Source organism: Peromyscus maniculatus, chromosome 5 (genome assembly GCF_049852395.1).
Source record: "Peromyscus maniculatus bairdii isolate BWxNUB_F1_BW_parent chromosome 5, HU_Pman_BW_mat_3.1, whole genome shotgun sequence".
In the NCBI taxonomy this organism is placed as follows: domain Eukaryota; kingdom Metazoa; phylum Chordata; class Mammalia; order Rodentia; family Cricetidae; genus Peromyscus; species Peromyscus maniculatus.
This window is the reverse complement of record NC_134856.1, coordinates 99,407,165-99,424,081: the sequence shown is the minus strand read 5'-3', so window position 1 is coordinate 99,424,081 and position 16,917 is coordinate 99,407,165. Positions and strand designations below refer to the sequence as shown.

At 36.5% G+C, this 16,917-nt stretch overlaps 1 protein-coding gene across 14 annotated transcripts in view; it reads left to right on the top strand.

The window, feature by feature from the left end:
- Window positions 1–16,917, top strand: part of Sugct (succinyl-CoA:glutarate-CoA transferase) — a 727,080-nt gene that overhangs the window by 378,177 nt on the left and 331,986 nt on the right. The window contains exon 13 of one of the 14 annotated variants that reach the window (XM_076572955.1): window positions 99–16,239. The exons of the other annotated variants lie outside the window; for them this stretch is intronic. Coding sequence (XP_076429070.1) covers window positions 99–191 — 93 coding nt within the window. The 3' untranslated portion in view covers window positions 192–16,239. Of the gene's footprint in view, window positions 1–98; window positions 16,240–16,917 lie in introns of those variants that run through there. 14 annotated transcript variants of the gene reach the window in all.

Sequence of the window (16,917 nt, the reverse complement as noted above, 5' to 3'; positions counted from 1 at the left end):
TTCCTTCATCTCATCCCCAATTCTTGCACTTCTCCACTCATCCTTGATTCTTTTTAAAAAATATTTATTAATTTTATATTTGTTTTGCCTATATGCAGTGCACAGCAGGCCAGAAGAAGGCACCAGAAGCCCTGGAACTGGACGTACAGATGGTTGTGTGCCACCTGTGGGTGCTGGAAAATGAACCCTAGTTCTCTGCAGGAAGAGCAAGTGCTCTTAACCACTAAGTCATCTCACCAGGCACAAATTTTAGATTCCTTTATTAAGCGAGGAAGATGCTATGATCTATGTTTTGTTCTTTGAAGCAATGGAAAGACTACGGCGGAGTTATGTATTAATCACATGGAAACAGCTAGAAAGGGCTCACAGGAAAGTTAACTCTATGAAAATTAGTTCTTCCAAACTAGATTTAGGTGCATGTTTGGGATTGGGATGATATCTTGTATATATTAATTAAAATGATATGTGTAAATTTTTGATAATCTTGATTTCCTCTTTGTTCCTCAATTTTACCAATTCATTAAGACAATAGCATCCATGACTACAAGCATGTTTGACCTTGACAACACACACACACACACACACACACACACACACACACACACACACACACACCATATTCTTGAAGTATCAACTGTTTGGGGAAAATTTCTCTTTGTAGTAGGAAAGAAGAGAGTCAGCGCATGTTATGATCCAGAATTTTGAGAGAGAGGGTGAGAATCACAGAGCAGAATGGAGCACCCTGTCCAATGTCCCATTCTGAGAGAACCTGAACCAAGAGCTAGGTACTGGAGGAGGTGGAGCACAGAGTTCCACTGCCATCACCAGTGGATACCAGCCTGACACCATAACTCCAGTCCAGAGAAATAACTGACACCGGAGGAGAGCTCCCAATTCACTCAACCGGTTTTAAGAGATCTAAGCAGAAGCTAGAGGGATCTCAATGCATGGAGGATCCATTTGCTGCTCTTCAGTCAGGCTAAGGTACCCTGAGCACAAAGAGGGGGATACTACTTTTCTATAAATTGTGAGGTTAAAGGATTTATTTGCTTATTTTACCACTAGTTAAAAGTCCTGTAAGAGAAATGACATGTGATTAAAAGAAAATGAGCTGCAGAATATCAAGTTTGCCCCCCTCCCAACGCCCACTCCAGGAAGTGTGAGTCAAGATAGTCATTCTGTGCTCAAAAGTACAGGTAAGGCTGTTTTCTGAGGGCAGAGACATGACAGTATAAACACCACCACTCCAGTGTAGGCTGTGGACCTGAGTCTAGGGTGGGCTACAATCTGGGTCCAGTGTGGGCCACAGACCAGTGTCCAGTGCCTGAAGAATTATTTTCACCTAATGGTTCCCTTGACTCCAGTTTTATTCCTTCTAATTTGCCCTGCTTTGTTGCTCACATAATCATCTGTCTGTAGCCTCTCTTGCCAAGTACTTCCCAAACCATGAATCTGAGTGATACATTTGTTTATGGAACACCTGTGATTCACCCTTAAGGAGTTTTGTTTCTTGTTTTACTGTTATTTTCCATTCCCTTTGAATGATTTTACTTGCAACTTATAACAAGTTCGGAGTCATTTGTTCTGTAATTCTTAACTACAGCAAATTCCTACTTAGGATTGATTTTCTTTCTATGCCTTTACAGTTATTTTAAAAATAACGTATTTTCTGGCTAGGTTTTGGCAATATAGTTATTTTAATAAAGAGTCAAGGTGGCCAAGAGCAGGAAATGTATTTAACCTTTCAAATACCACTATTAAGCAGTTAAATCCAATAGCCATGAGGAAATGAGAGAAACATGCGTACAATCTAGTCTTATGGCATACTGAGTGTTGCATGTCAGTTTGCCTGTTCCATTGGATTTGTAATCTAGAAGACCTTGATGCTAACCTAATACAAACAAGATAAAATATTGTTATGAGTGTGTGCTGACCATATGTGAGATTTATTCAGTGATGTTTTTCATTTTCTTTTATAAAACATGTCTCAGGATCTCTTGCAGTTTTTGGTCAGAGGTTTTAAACACACAAATTAACTGATATCATGGAGAGCATTTGATCCATTATCTCTAAGGACTTATATTTCAGATTTAACTCGTCTAAGCGAATCCCTACCTCATCATAGAATGTACCTATGTATATCATTCATTTAATTAATCACTCAATTAGGTTTTTCCCCCTCAGGGTAGACATGTGCAAAGTACACATGAAATGGGAGAGAGGAGAAGCATAGTTTTGTGACTCAGATAATGTAGAACTGTGGGGAGAGTTGTGTTCACAAGCAAATATTCTGATAAAGACTTCTACGGGTTGATTCAACATGGAGGCGGTTAAGGAGGAGAATTGTTTGAAGTGTGATGTATTAATGTTATCTCCAGAGGAAGGAATAATTCAAAGCAAAGGTGAAGAATTAAGGTGGCACTTCATTTTTCATGAGAGAATCCCAAAGTGTTGGGTGTGAGTAGAACAGAAGATGTTGAAAAAGCAAGCATTATTTGGAGAGGAAAAGTCGACTTGAGTTGAGTTGGCCTCACCAAACTCTGTGGGGAGGTAGGGTTGTGCTTGTTTTACAGATAAACGTGGTGTTGAAAACAGCTTGCCATGGTAACAGGGGAGTAGCAGAGTGCACATCTGAACTGAAATTCAATGTCTGTCTCATTGCCACAAACACACAGTCACACACTTGCAGGTGGAATTGAGGATGTGTTTCTGTCACATGGGAAACTTTAGTTCAATCCTTCCTCCCTGTCTAGACATTTAGGAGATGAGATAAAATACCCACGAACAGACCTAAGCAGTGGGGCAGACCAGAGGAAGCCATTGCAGATAAGGTTGTCAAAAGCATGTCAAAATTCCTCCTTCTACAACATCTATCCAACATTACCGAATGATTTCATGTCTTAGAGTGACACACAGCTACAGAAATTAAGACAATTTAGTTCAGAAAGTTTCAAACTAGACCAACTTTATGCCATGCCTTATGTTTCCCTGTGTGACCCCAAGGAAAAACAATCCCTCAAGGAAAAAGATCGCAACTCAGAGTCCATTCTCTTTAGAAGGGTTAAATGTTAACATTTATTTAGCTGAAGCTTAAGTATGAAACACTTTTAATGGAAAGAACTGTAGAGCTTTGTATGTTATTGGAGGAAGCCACCAAGCTCTGCAGAATAAGGAAGCATTTGAAGTATGGCCATCTGGACTGAGCCCCCATCTCTCTGTATGTGTATGTCTCTCACTTTGTTGGGTTAGGTTCTCCAAAACTGATCCTAAATAAGCGATGAGCAGCTTTAGAAGACACTTCAGGTTAATATTTTACAAAAGAACTTCATTATTAGTCACAAAGGATTTTCAAAATGTAACATTTATTTCATCATACCACTAAAACAATAGTGTCAACATTGTTTTACAATAAAATGTTAGAAACTATAAATCTGTATTTTATATGTGAATTTTAAATATTATATTTTAATTTAATTAAAATTAATTTAGTACCACATTATTATTCTTACCTCATATGATTAAATACAATTCCTCTCTTTAGGACTAGAAAGATGGGTCATTTGGAAAAGTGCCTGTCACTCAAATTTGAGGATCTGAGTTCAAATCCCTGGAACTCATTTATGGCCAGGTGTAGTAGCACATATCTCTAATCCCCAAACTGCTACAGCAAAATGGGAAGAAGAGACAAAATAATGACCAGAGACTCATGGGCCAGGTAGCTGTGTATACACAGCAGTGAATCATCAGACACTCTGTCTCAAGCAAAGGAAGGACTCACAACCAAGGCTGTCCTTTGTCACACAGACTACTAAATCCTAAATTTTCCTTTGTACCTCTCAGATGTTAGGATGTGACTTGGTATAATAACTGTGCAATCTGTAGAAAGCTACTCTAAAGCCAATAGTGAATGAAACATTATTATGAAGTTTACATTAACTAAACAATTGTTCAGGATATATAAAACTGATACAGCCACAAATAATTTTATTAAAATTTATCAATAAAATTAAATGAGAGAACGAGTTATATCATGAGTAAAATTCTAGTTTTCAATATATTTATTTCCCTTAAAATATAACTGATGTTTTTCATCTTTAATTTCAAAATTTAAACTTGTTTAGTAATATTATATCCACTTGAAACAAAGCATATTTTAGACTATTAATTAGTTTTTCTGATTTCTCTTCTTGAATGAGACACTTTTGAGTATTTTGGTGCAGTTGGGAAATATGTTTTATTTTCCTTACCCTGCAAATATATTTTGAAATGGAGTAGAACAACTCATTTTATTTTGGAGATCAATGAAAATATTTATAAATCTATATTTTATTTCTTTAGAGTTTCTGTAACTAAGCATATGATAAAAAAACAATGTAAATACAGATTTAAAAGTAAAATCACCAACTTGCTTGATTTCATAGCCACCTATTTGCTTGGTTAAATAATAATTCTTTTACAACACTCTGTGTTTTAAGAAGCTGTAGGAACATTTCAATATCACCTAATAATGCTACATGATCTAAGCCTAGAATATTTTTAGAAATTATGTAGTTACACATATTTTTTGTTTGTTAACATTTGAATAAGATACAATCATTTGGCAAAAAAAAATCTGATTTAGGGAGCAGTCTGAATTTCTTTTTTTGATATTTTCTGGAAAAATCACTGCTGAGCAACACACATATAAATGTTTATATATCCATAATTTGTACAGCTTAGGCCTGACCTAAAGTTTTCAGGAAAATAACCTCAAATTGGTGCAATTAAAAGTATCCCTAAACCTATGTGAGATCACGCTCTTCTCTTCAAATGATGGCATTCAGTGTTGAAGAGGTTTCTGGGGCTTGGGTTGTAGCTCATGGTGATCTTTTGCTAGTTCGTGTGTGTCTCTGGATTTATACCCAAGCCCTTCAATATGAAGTAACATGGATATTCTCTGATGCCTACTATCTGTATCTTACATAAACAGAATGTCGAATAGTACACAGTAAACTGAAGAACATTAATTTCATTAGCAGTATTCAATAAAAATTTGCTCTTTATAATGGTAATTATTTTCTATTAATTTTTTACATATGTACAAGTATTGAATTAGTGAGTGAATTATGTTTAATGAAAGAAGTTATTTTTCAAATATATCCCAATTACTGTCTATATGAATATTAAGCCATTTTTAAACAGAATATTTAAAATTTTTATAATTTTTAAATAAGTCTGTACATGCTAGTATGACTTTTCTATGAATTCACATTGCAGGAAGCAAAATCCAGCTTTAGAAGAGTGTGGATTTGAGTTATAGAATATTCCATTATTTTACTTAATATCATTAGCCAGTGATATAAATCGACTTCACATTTTTTATAAAAAAAGTGAAGTTTTGTTTTGATACTGTTAGCAAGTACTGTTAATGGTGAAGACACTCATGCCATTGACCCGATATGAATGATTGAAGAATGACCTTGTGAAGTTGTATATGTGCTGGCAAGTGCTGTTTGTGTAGAGAGAATTCAGAGGAGGGAGAGATGCAAAGCCAAAGTAGAAGAAGTCTGACAGTTCGTAGGAACAAGGAAGGTAGCTAGAGAGAGAGCCCTTAGATCCACAGTGTCGAGTCCAAAGAGGTGCTAATGATGGGGAGGAAGGTATCACACTTTTCGAGAGAAAGATGGAAGATCACATGTTGACAAGATTTGGAGCCTACTGGAGTGGATATGGACACATTGAGAACCTGTGAGAAAGGGGTGCATGCATCAATGCTTGGAGTTTGGCAGGAAAAAGTATGTGTTGTTTGAAGGTGAAGTACAGGAAGTTTGTGTTTTGTCAATTTTTTCAGTTAAGTAGGAGGCAAGGATTACTTGTGAAAAGTAAGAAAAAGCAAGGTGATTATGGGAGTCTTCAGGGTCGAAGTCTTGTCGTAATTGTCCCTATAATAAGATGTGAGACAGCCAACTAGGGACAAGTAAGTGTTTATCTGTGTGACACAGAGACTCATGAAGTGGACTCAAACTTTTTTTTTTTTTGACTCAACCTTTTTGAGTGTTGGCTATGTGCTTTGTATATCACTGGATTTTGAGACTGAGAGGCAGATTTGAACCTGGAAGTTTGAACTGCTGGAGTAGTGGCTGACTGGAGGATGGCATCCCCAGCTTAGGGAGAAGACAAAATCAGATACTGAAAGGCAATTTCTGAGGATTATGTGTTTCTCACTTGTACTTTGTGCTTCAGGCTAGATTATCAGTAGAAGAACATTATAAAGGTCCATGTTATATCCTAAATGATAAAGATAATAATAAGGGATTAACAAATCACAAACTTAAAGTAAAAAAAAAAAAAGACTAGTCATGGTGGTACAATCTGAAATACCAACACTTGGGAGGTAGAGGCAGGAGGATCCTGAGTTCACAATTGTCCTTAACTTCAAAATGAGTGTGAGGCCAGCCTAAGCTACAGGTGGCTATGTTTCAAAAATTTTAATAATGGAAGAAATATGGAGATGGCTGTTCACACTATTGCCAAAGCTCTGGAGGTTGCCCTTGGTTCAGAAATGCACTATTTAATGGTTTGAATGATAGGCACATCTTATTCATTGTGTGCCTTTGAAAAGACCTGCCTTACTATTCCAGTGCTTTCACACTATGCAGTGAAAGCCAATGCCTTCACCTGTAAGAGGGAAACTTTCTCTTTTACCTTAATCATACAGCAACCTCACCTCTCTGTGTCTAATCAACTTACTAAATCTGATGGGAATTACTTTGCCTCATCATGAAAGTAACAAAAGAAGTTACCATCATATCTGTTTTTGTTAAGATTTGGGTTCAAACTATCAAATCTATAATTTAAAACAACCATGAATTAATTCCATGGGTTGTACTGAACATAATTTTAAATACATCCTGAGTACAAATCTTGTGTTTAGAGTCAGTATTTAAACAGTAGAAAGCAAAAATACATACTTAAACTTTCATGCTGAAGTAGACTAAGTCAGGGTGTTTGCTTGAGAAAGAATCTTTGGAGTTACACAGCAGCAAAGAGACAAAATGTTTTAAAAGCTTCCATCATAAGCTCAACCTTAATAATGTAAAGGTCTATAGCAAATAACTTAATGTTTTTGAAGTTTATATAACCCAAATAACTAATAATCATTTTCCTAATATTTTAATCTTTCAGGAAATTATCCAGTAGTAAAAACTCAGTACTCTTGAATAGATTTCTTTTTATTCCAAAGAGAGTAGCATGATGCTAATTTTATACTATTTAGCTATATTACATAGAAAGGAATTTTTATTTGAGAGACATAGATAAAATAATGTGTATATGTTTGTGTAATGAAACATTATGAAGCATCCCATTGTGCCTAGTACATGTAATTGGATTAACATACTCCATTTTTTGTTGCAATAATTGGGAAGGCAATCTATAAAACATATTATTTCTATGTCCTATTTACTTTCATGTCTGTATAACCTCAGTGGAATCCATCTGTAGATGGTCAATTTAATTACATTACTGGTGATAATCTAAGTAATGTGGCATACCTAGGGGAAAGCACACCATAAATCTGTGATTTGAGAGACCAATATTAAAACTATGGTTGGTAGAAATGATACATTATTATTTTTGCATCATTTGGCATTGATAATTTTTGACATAATAATTACTACTACCAAGGTAATGAACACATCCATTTAGTATTCACATTTTTCAATACTTGGATTTTGAAAATGTTTGAGAGCAATTTCAATGAGGCAAATATCAGAATTTTTACTGATTAGCAAAAATCCTTAGATAGGTGATATGAATCAATATAAAGAGTTTTAAATTGTATGCATTTGAAGGTGGCTATGATCTAAATACACTGTATTCATTTGTGAAATTACTAAAGAACAGGAATTTTAAAAAGAAGATTAAGACTTATGATTTGAATTTTTTGTAGTCAAAATATCCAATATCTTCTCTTGTCCTTCATAACATTTTTTAAAACCAGATATGGTAATATTTGTGTCACTGAAAGTTTTCTTAGGGCAGAGTGTTCTGTCCTGCAAGCTATTGCCGAGGCTGAATCTATGTAATACAAAATAAACACTATTGCTACACTAACACTGAATGTAGACCAGGTATGTTTAACTTTATATATTGTCTAGAATGTTAAACATTAGAATAAGAAAGCTCTAAGTCTGGAGCATTTCTTTCAAGAAATATTTCTTTTTTTATTTAAAAAAAGGTTTTTTTTTTTTTTTTTCACTTTACATACCAATCCCAGTTCCCCCTCCCTTCCCTTCTTCCACCCCACCTTCCCCAGTCCCATCCCCCATCCACTCCTTAGGGAGGGTAAGGCTTCCCTTGGGGAGTCAACAAAGTCTGGCATACTAAGTTGAGGCAGGACCAAGCCCCACCCACTGTGTCAAGGATGAGCAAGGTATCCCACCCTAGGGAATGTGTTCCAAAAAGCCACTTCATGCACCTGGGATAAGTCCTGGTCTCACTGCCAGGAGCTCCCTAAACAGATCTAGCCACATAGTTGTCACCCACATTCAGCGGGCCTAGTTCAGTCCCATGCATGTCCCCCCCCTGACAGGCCAGAGTCTATGAGATCCCACCAGCTTGTGTCAGCTGTCTCTGTGGTTTTTCCCACCATGATCTTGACCTCTCTTGCTCCTGTGATCCCTCCTCCCTCTCTTCAAGTGAAGTCTAGGAGCTCAGCTTGGTTGTGGATCACTGCATCTGTGTCCACCAGTTACTGGATGTAGATTCTATGGTGACAATTAGGGTAGTCACTAATCTGAATACAGGAGAAAGTAAATAATGTCAAGAAATATTTCTAAAGAAAAGCCAAAACAAAGACTAAGGATTGGTACTTCCAGTGTAGAGGGACAGTAAGAAACAAGCATTGCCATCTCAGCCAGGACATTTTCTTGAATAAATACTAAACAGGAAATATGTGTTGATACTGAGCTGCTCATCCATTTCCTTTTTAATCTCCTTACTCAAGAAAAATGAACAACAGGAAAATCTTGGGCAATGAGAAACATAGGTAGGAATACAAAATCACATCTGGGAATGAAGTGGTAACATAAGATTCATGCTATATAGCGGAACATTCAGAAGTAACTTCAGTTTTAGCTTTGAGATGTCTAGACGCCAGCTCAAAGAAGGAAGTATCATCATTCTCAGGAATTAAGATCACTTTTTCCAGCAGTAAGACACATCACAGAAGCTGAAGGGAGACACTATTTTTAGTCCACTTATAGGTAGGGAAGGTGGTGATGCCTCCTATTTGCTCAATGTGAGAAAGGACTGTCGGGCTTTAGAGAACACTAAATAAAAGTTGGCATTTTCTTAACAACACAAAAGGTAAGACTTTTGCTAGCATTATTTTATCCCTAGAAAAATGCTTTTGACATTTTAAGTCATAGTAGAGGTATTTCTTTTTAACACTACCTAAATACCATTAATAACCCAGACACGAACTGTGGAAATCATGGAAAATGAACATAGTTCATGCAATTTTGTATTTTGCCGAGTTAGTCACACGTAAAATAGTAGATTCTTGCAGTGTCTCTGGAGTAGATATATTGTTCATATTTATATTGGTCTTACAGTGTCTCTGGAGTAGATACATTGTTCATATTTATATTGGTCTGCCTCTTGATTTGAGGTCAGGGGACTTGGCCAAACTCATACAGCAAGGGAATGGTAATAACTAGGACTCAAATCTGTAAAGAAATATTTAAATGAGTATTTTTCCACTATAGCAACTGCAATTAAATTTTGAAAGGAAAATGTCCTGATAATTTACCATAAATAGTTACCATAAATATAAGCATTTCCCAACTTTGTTTCTTTTTGAGTAGTGTATTACGATATATCACTGAAGGCTTGATCATGTGGGATAGGTTAGAAAATAAGAGGGATGATAGAATAACAGTTTCTGAATACTATGCTCTTGTTGCACTTACCTATAATGTCTGTAAGGTATCAGCATTCATGTTCACAGATGAGGGGTCAGGTCAATGAAATAGTAACATAGCCATCTTGTGGCAGAGCCATAATAGTATGTACTGATTCCAAAGCTTTCTAGATCAATGCATTGTATGGTTTGGCAGCTTTCAGAACAGAATGGGAGCAAGTACTCAGGACTACAGTTGACTCCAAGACCACTATTCCTCTACCTTTAGCAGGAAAATTATACAAAGTATGATTCCAGTTTTGGTTACTGGGTAAATGTTTTCTTGTTTATTTACTTGGTTACATTAATATTATCAATCAAGGCATCAAGGCATGTTTTTAACCATCTTTTTTTTTTTTTATCTCTGTTTAATAGTGATGCTTTGAGAGTTATTAAGGTTAAGTAGCCGGTTTGATTTCTAGCAGGCCCTAAAAGTGAATACTAAAGCAAATGCCCTTGTATGTGTGCTGAAGGGAGACTGATGACATTTATCAAGACTACACCAGAATTTAGTACATTGGTATCTCAAAAAACTCTTTTTAAAAAATTAGTTCTTTGAGAGTATCTAGTTTCATATGATGAATTTTGATCATTAACCCCACCTCCCAACTCTTCTCAGGGGGTTATCCTCTAGGACCTATGACCTGTGTAGCCATAGGTTCTTGGCCCACTATAGTTCAAGGTATAAAGTGATTAGTTACTCCCATAACATTTATGCCACTATTGCACATGTGGACATGTCTTTTTAGGCCACTCACTGTTGTAGCTCACAGAATTTACAGCTGGGTATTAGTGGTGGTTACTTTTCTCTTTCAATACCTTGTGTAGCACCTGTCAGTACTATGAAGGCTACTTATTAAGGATGAAACTTCCAGGGTAGTACCTGCTTGATTTTTTGTTCTGTTATTCAAGTATACGGTCTCATTAGCAATATGGTCTTACTGTCAAGTTATCATAGGTAATCTAGAGCAAAGTTAAGAACCTGTAATATTTGTGAGTCTGTGGGACCTCATTGTCCAACAACTCCAAAACAATATTCCGTTCATGGCATTGGGCTTTTATTTGTTAGCCTCTAGTGTCTAGTAGGAGTGTTGTTGCTCTATTATAGTGTAACACCATTTAAATTTTTTTATAAAAGTGTGTGTGTGTGTTTATAAAACTTCTACAATATTAGGAGTCCATGTATGTTACAAAAGGTCTTTACTATTATTTATCTTTCCCTATACTTCCTTCTCTACCCTAATGTCCACTCCCCCTTTCTGCTCTATTGTTCCTTTTTAACTCATTACAATAAAGTAGTCTATCTCTACTCCCTTGAATTTTCCTCCCTGTGGCTTCTTAATAATTGTGTGACCCCTATTGGTATTCCAAATGAAACACACATGTCTGAAGATTCAAAGTTGATATCCATTGTTGAGGATATTACTTAGACCATTTGTTACATAGTGTTACATTTGTTTATGTTGCAGAATATTACTTTAACTATATAAAGGTGTGTTACCTTTGTTTATACTGCATTTGTTTAATTATGTAAAGATGTGTTGCTGTTTCACCTTGCCTGCCTAAGGCACCTGATTGGTCTAATAAAAAAGCTGAATGGCTGATAGTTAGGCAGTAGAGGGATAGGTGGGGCTGGTGGGCAGAGGTAATAAGTAGGGGAAGGAATCCAGGCTCTAGAGAAGGGAGAACAAGGGAAAGGGAGGGAATCTGGAGCCAGTCAGCCACCAGCCAGCTAGACATGGAAGAAGCAGGAAAAGTAGGACATACAAGATAAAAGAAAGGAAAAAGTCCCAAGGCAAAGCATAGATGAAGAGAACCATGTTAAGTTGTAAGAGCTAGTGGGACAAGCATAAGATAAGGCCGAGTATTTATATATATATGAATAATAATAAATCTCCATGGCATGATTTAGAAGCTGATTGGTTGCCAAACTACTACAGTCCAGAGCTGAGATGAGAGAAAACACTTGATGTTTGTTGTTCTGGGTCTGGGTTGCCTCACTCAGAATTCTTGCTTCCAGCTCCATCCATTGACCTGCAAGTTTCATAATTTTATTATTCTTAATAGTTGAATAATATTTCATTGTGTAAATATACCACATTTTCACTATTAGTTGGTGGATATCCAGGCCACTTTCATTTCCCAGCTATTGTAAGTAGAACACTGATGAATATAAATATGGATGAGATTATCTCTAGAGCAATATATACAATCCTTCGTGTGTATATCCAAGAGTGGTATAGGTAGAATACGTAAATATATATATTTTTAACTTTTTTATGAACTCCACATGGATTTTCATAATGGTTGTACCAGGTTCAATTTCCACCAGCAGTGATTAATTGTTCCTTTTATGCACGTCTATACTAGCATTTGTCACCATTTGTTTGGATCATCATTCTGACGGTGGTAATATGGAATCTCAGAGAAGTTTTAATTTGCAGCTGCCTGATGACTAAGGATGATGAACATTTTTAAAGTGTTTTTTTAGCTATCTATTTTTCATCCTTTTGGAACTCTGTTTAGTCTATGCCCTAATTTTAATTTGGTTGTTTTCTTGATGTTTAATTTTTTAAGTTTTTTATTCTAGATATTATCCTTCTGTCAGATATATAGCTTGTAAAGAAATTTTCCTTTTCTTTGGTTCTCCTTTACTCAAGTTATGATGTACTTTGCTGCACAGAAACTTACTAATTTCATCAGGTCCTATTTATTAATTGTTGGTTAATGCCCAGTGCCTATACTATTGGGGGTCCTGTTCAGAAAGTTGGTCCCTATGCCAACATGTTTATTACTTTCTTCTCTATAGATTCAGGGTCTTTGATACATTTTTAGCTGAATTTTGTGCAGAGGTAAGGGATGAAGATTGAGTTTTATTCTGTGTGTATCCACCAATAGCTTTGTTGATAATGGGTATATCTTAGTTACATTTTTATGCTTGTAACAAAGCACTATGACTAAGACAACTTATGTAAGGAAGGTTTCATTTTGGGTTCACAGTTACAGATGAGTAAGAGTCCATCATCATCAGGGCAGGGAAGTCTGGTAGCAAGCACCCGGGTATGGTGGCAGGGAAAGAAGGGAGTTCATTTTGAACTATAAACAGGAAGCAAATAGAGCTTAATGGAAATGCACATGGCCTTTGAATCCTCAGAGCTTGCCTCCAGTGACACTTCCTCCAATAAGACCATACTTCCTAAACTTGCCCAAACAATGTCACCAACTTTGGAACAAGTATTCAGATGCCTAAGAATTTGAGAGACAGCTAGTCAAACCACAACAAGTAGGTACTGACATTTCAGTTCAGCTGGCCAGGAGGTCACACTAGCAAAGGAGAGGGTGAATCTAGCTTATTTCAGAATTAGAAGCATTCTCTGTCATCTGTTCTTCTACTGTCCATTTGTAGTTCTTGTGCCTTCCATTTGTTTTTATGTCTAGGTTTTACATGCCTTTTTTCATGTGTTAAGGTAGATATTACATTGAGCACAAAAGTAAGTAAAAAAAATATAGCCCCCATTTATGTTAAAGGAGTTTATACTCTTGCTGAGAGTAAAGAGAAAAGATAAATGTGCAATTAAAAAAATTTCCAAGCTCTGTAAGCTGAATGACTAAGAAAAATAGAAGCATGGAAATTAAATATATTGGCAAGCAGGCATAAATGAAAGCAGGAACACGAAGTCACTGAAGTGCACTGAGCAAAGTGTGAAGTGTTCAAAGGTATAGCCAAGTACCAGCAGAGCCAGGAGGATGTGAGCACTGACTGCACTGCTTTTGTTAGTCTATGGAAAGCTTTAGTGTTGTGTAATAAGTAAATGTATTTGTTTCTATGATCTGCAATTCTGTTCTTTGGAATAATTAACAATAATGTTTTTAAGAAAGTATGTAGGGGTCATGTTTAAAGTATTTATTTTTGATGGCTAGAAATTTATTATCCTAAGAGCAGGGAAAGGTGGACAGCATGTTCAAAGAAGTGTTAGGCAATAATTAGAAGTACCTGCATCAACCTGACAAGCTGTTAAAATAGGTAGAAAAAAAAGTATAGTGAGCTCTGCCATGGCCTCCTATTAATGCAATGGAGGTGTGAAAGTAGTACTCATTCTGTAAGAGCCTGTTTGAAACAGACACATATTAAATAGAATTGTTATCCATGGAAAAAAAAGGGGAAGGGAATAGAAAATGAGGGCAGAAGGGAGCACACACACACACACACACACACACACACACACACACACACACACACAGATACTATCTGAGAGCCAATGATTAGAATATGCTATCAAGTAGAGAGAGTGTTTGATTCAATCTTCTCTACTAGCAAATATCCTGACATTCATGGAAATGAGTCACAATGTGAAGAATTGAGGAAATGCATCATAGAAGAGGTAGCTTTGGTGCTATATCTTTAAATGAACTATCTAGGGACTAGGGTCCAGCAAACTCTTGGCAGACATTGACAAGGAAAAATGTTTAGTTAATTTTAAAGAGAAAGAGAGGCATCCTGTAGGAGGAATCTTGACAGTTCTTATTAATAAAATCAAACCTGAGGCCAGTTATTGGAGTGAACACTGGAAGATCAGAGAGACAGAACAAGCCACAGCTACCTCACCTCGCTAGATGCTCAGCTGGTCTTGTTTCCTCAGACTGGATGCCTCTGAGTCCTCATCCAGAATGAATCTCAGCTGAACTGTGCTGCTCAAAACCTAAAAGCTTAATGAGCCAAATGCTTAATCAGCCAAATGCTTCTTGTTTCTTGTCTTCACGCCTTATATATCTTTCCTTTCTACCATCACTCCTTGGGATTAAAGGCTGGCTTTCTGGGATTAAAGGCATGTGTCACCATGCATGGCTGTTTCCAATGTGGCCTTGAACTCACAGAGATCCAGAGGGATTTCTACCTCTGAAATCCTAGGATTAAAGGTGTGAGTGCCACCATTTTCTAGTCTTTGTGTCTAGAGGCTGTTCTGTCTCTGACCACAGATAAGTTTATTAGGGTGAACAATATTTTGGGGAACACAATACCACTACAGCACCCTTTGGTTGGAGCAAGTAGGAAGGAGGCAAATGGTAATGACCAAAAGTTACTCAGCCCTGGTGTCTTAGTTAGGGTTTCTGTTGCTGTGAAGAGACACCATGACCATGGCAACTCTTATAAAGGAAAAACATTTAATTGGGGTCACTTACATTTTCAAATATTTAGTTCATTATGCAGGCAGACATGGTGCTGGAGAAGTAGCTGAATGTTCTACATCGTGACTTGCAAGCAACAAGAAGTGGTCTGAGAAACTGAGTGGTATCTTGAGCATATATGAGACTTCAAAGTCCACCACCACAGTGACACACTTCCTCAACAAGGTCACACCTCCTTATAGTGCCACTTCCTTTGGTGGCCATTTTCTTTCAATCCATCACACCTGGTTTCAGGCATTGTATTGTGTCATTTAGGAACTGTGTATAGTCCTTATAGGATATGGTGTGGAAAATATAAACATTACCATACTCTTCATCATTATAGGAGATGAGGAAACCATGTTTCCATGAGAAAGCAACCCTCCAGACACAGACTGTGAATGTGCTAAATTCATGGCTGAAATTTGGGTATATTTGACTCTTCCATATATGATTCCCATTCTCCAGAGACACTGGTGCTTTTGATAAGTAATGGAAGCTATCTCTTCCTGTCAGTAAGATGCATAAGGGCCCCGTGGTCAATTAGTTAAAGCAAAACTCAATTCTGCACTAGTTATGTAGTTGACTTTAATTTCACCCACATACTAATTAGCTTGAAAGACAAAAAGGTATTTGAGAAGAAAGTTGCATGAATTTTAAAGGCTGTGCTATATTGTAAAAGCATTTCTGTTAATTAGTATTTCATTGAAATGATGCAAATGCTTTGTCAACATCAATACAAATAAGCAGGATTTTATACCTGTTACAGACATGCATTTTGAAATTCCTTTAAGTAACAAATGCATAAGAACAAAAGGGGTGAAATTGGCCTTTCAACTGCAATGATAGAGGCTAGTATACTCTAAGAACCCCATTCATCAAGCTTGACAATGCAAAAATATACCAAACTAAAAGGAAGTTGAACATGAGGGATATGGCCGCATCTATAGGTTAGGATTCTCAATCTTAGCATATTGAAGTTGAATGTAGGACTTATTTCAGTTAAAGTCAGAATAGAATATGGTTCGGTGGAAATGAATAGCGAGGTGAACATTTAGACTGATCACTATGGCTAGTTCATGGTTTAGAGAGTGACTTTTGTAACATGAGAAAAGAGTTAAACATAAAAGCCACCAATGGAAAACAAAGGCAAGATGTTTAGAAAGGGCTTTTAGTGACAGACGCAGATGGACTAAAGTTTCAACAAGTCTGTTTTTATTTATGCCTTCCTTCTTCTTGCATCTCTGTCCATTTCTCAAATTCTTCACTTGCTATTTACACATCAAAACATCTGGGATTGGGCTTCCAGCACCTGCCATAGGAAGTGGAGACAGTACCACTGAAAACATGCCTTTCAGTGGCAAAATTTAAAAGAATGATTCTTACATAGTTCAAAAATAACGTGTTTTAAAATCAGAATTTAAACAATACACAGTTTTAAAATAACAACAACAAAACAAATATCAAGATCTTGATAAAGGAATTTTTTAAAATGAAGGCTGCAACACAGAGACTGAAAGCAGACTCCTCATAGCTTAGACCTGGAAGACTCGGCAGTACATCTGTTTAACATCTTGCAGCTTGAAGAACTCTGCCTTGAAAAACCTTCTGCACCAGTGACACACAGAATAAAAGGTTATGTTATGACTTTCAGATGGAAACCTGCAAGAGTTTATCTGCTAGCTTGCATCATTAGCTCTTGTTACTTTGATTCTGTTAGGACGATTCTTCATATGAAAAATTTAATGAACTTTAAAAACTATATTAGAAAACACCAGAAAGTATTTTACTTGAGAGAGAATGACCAA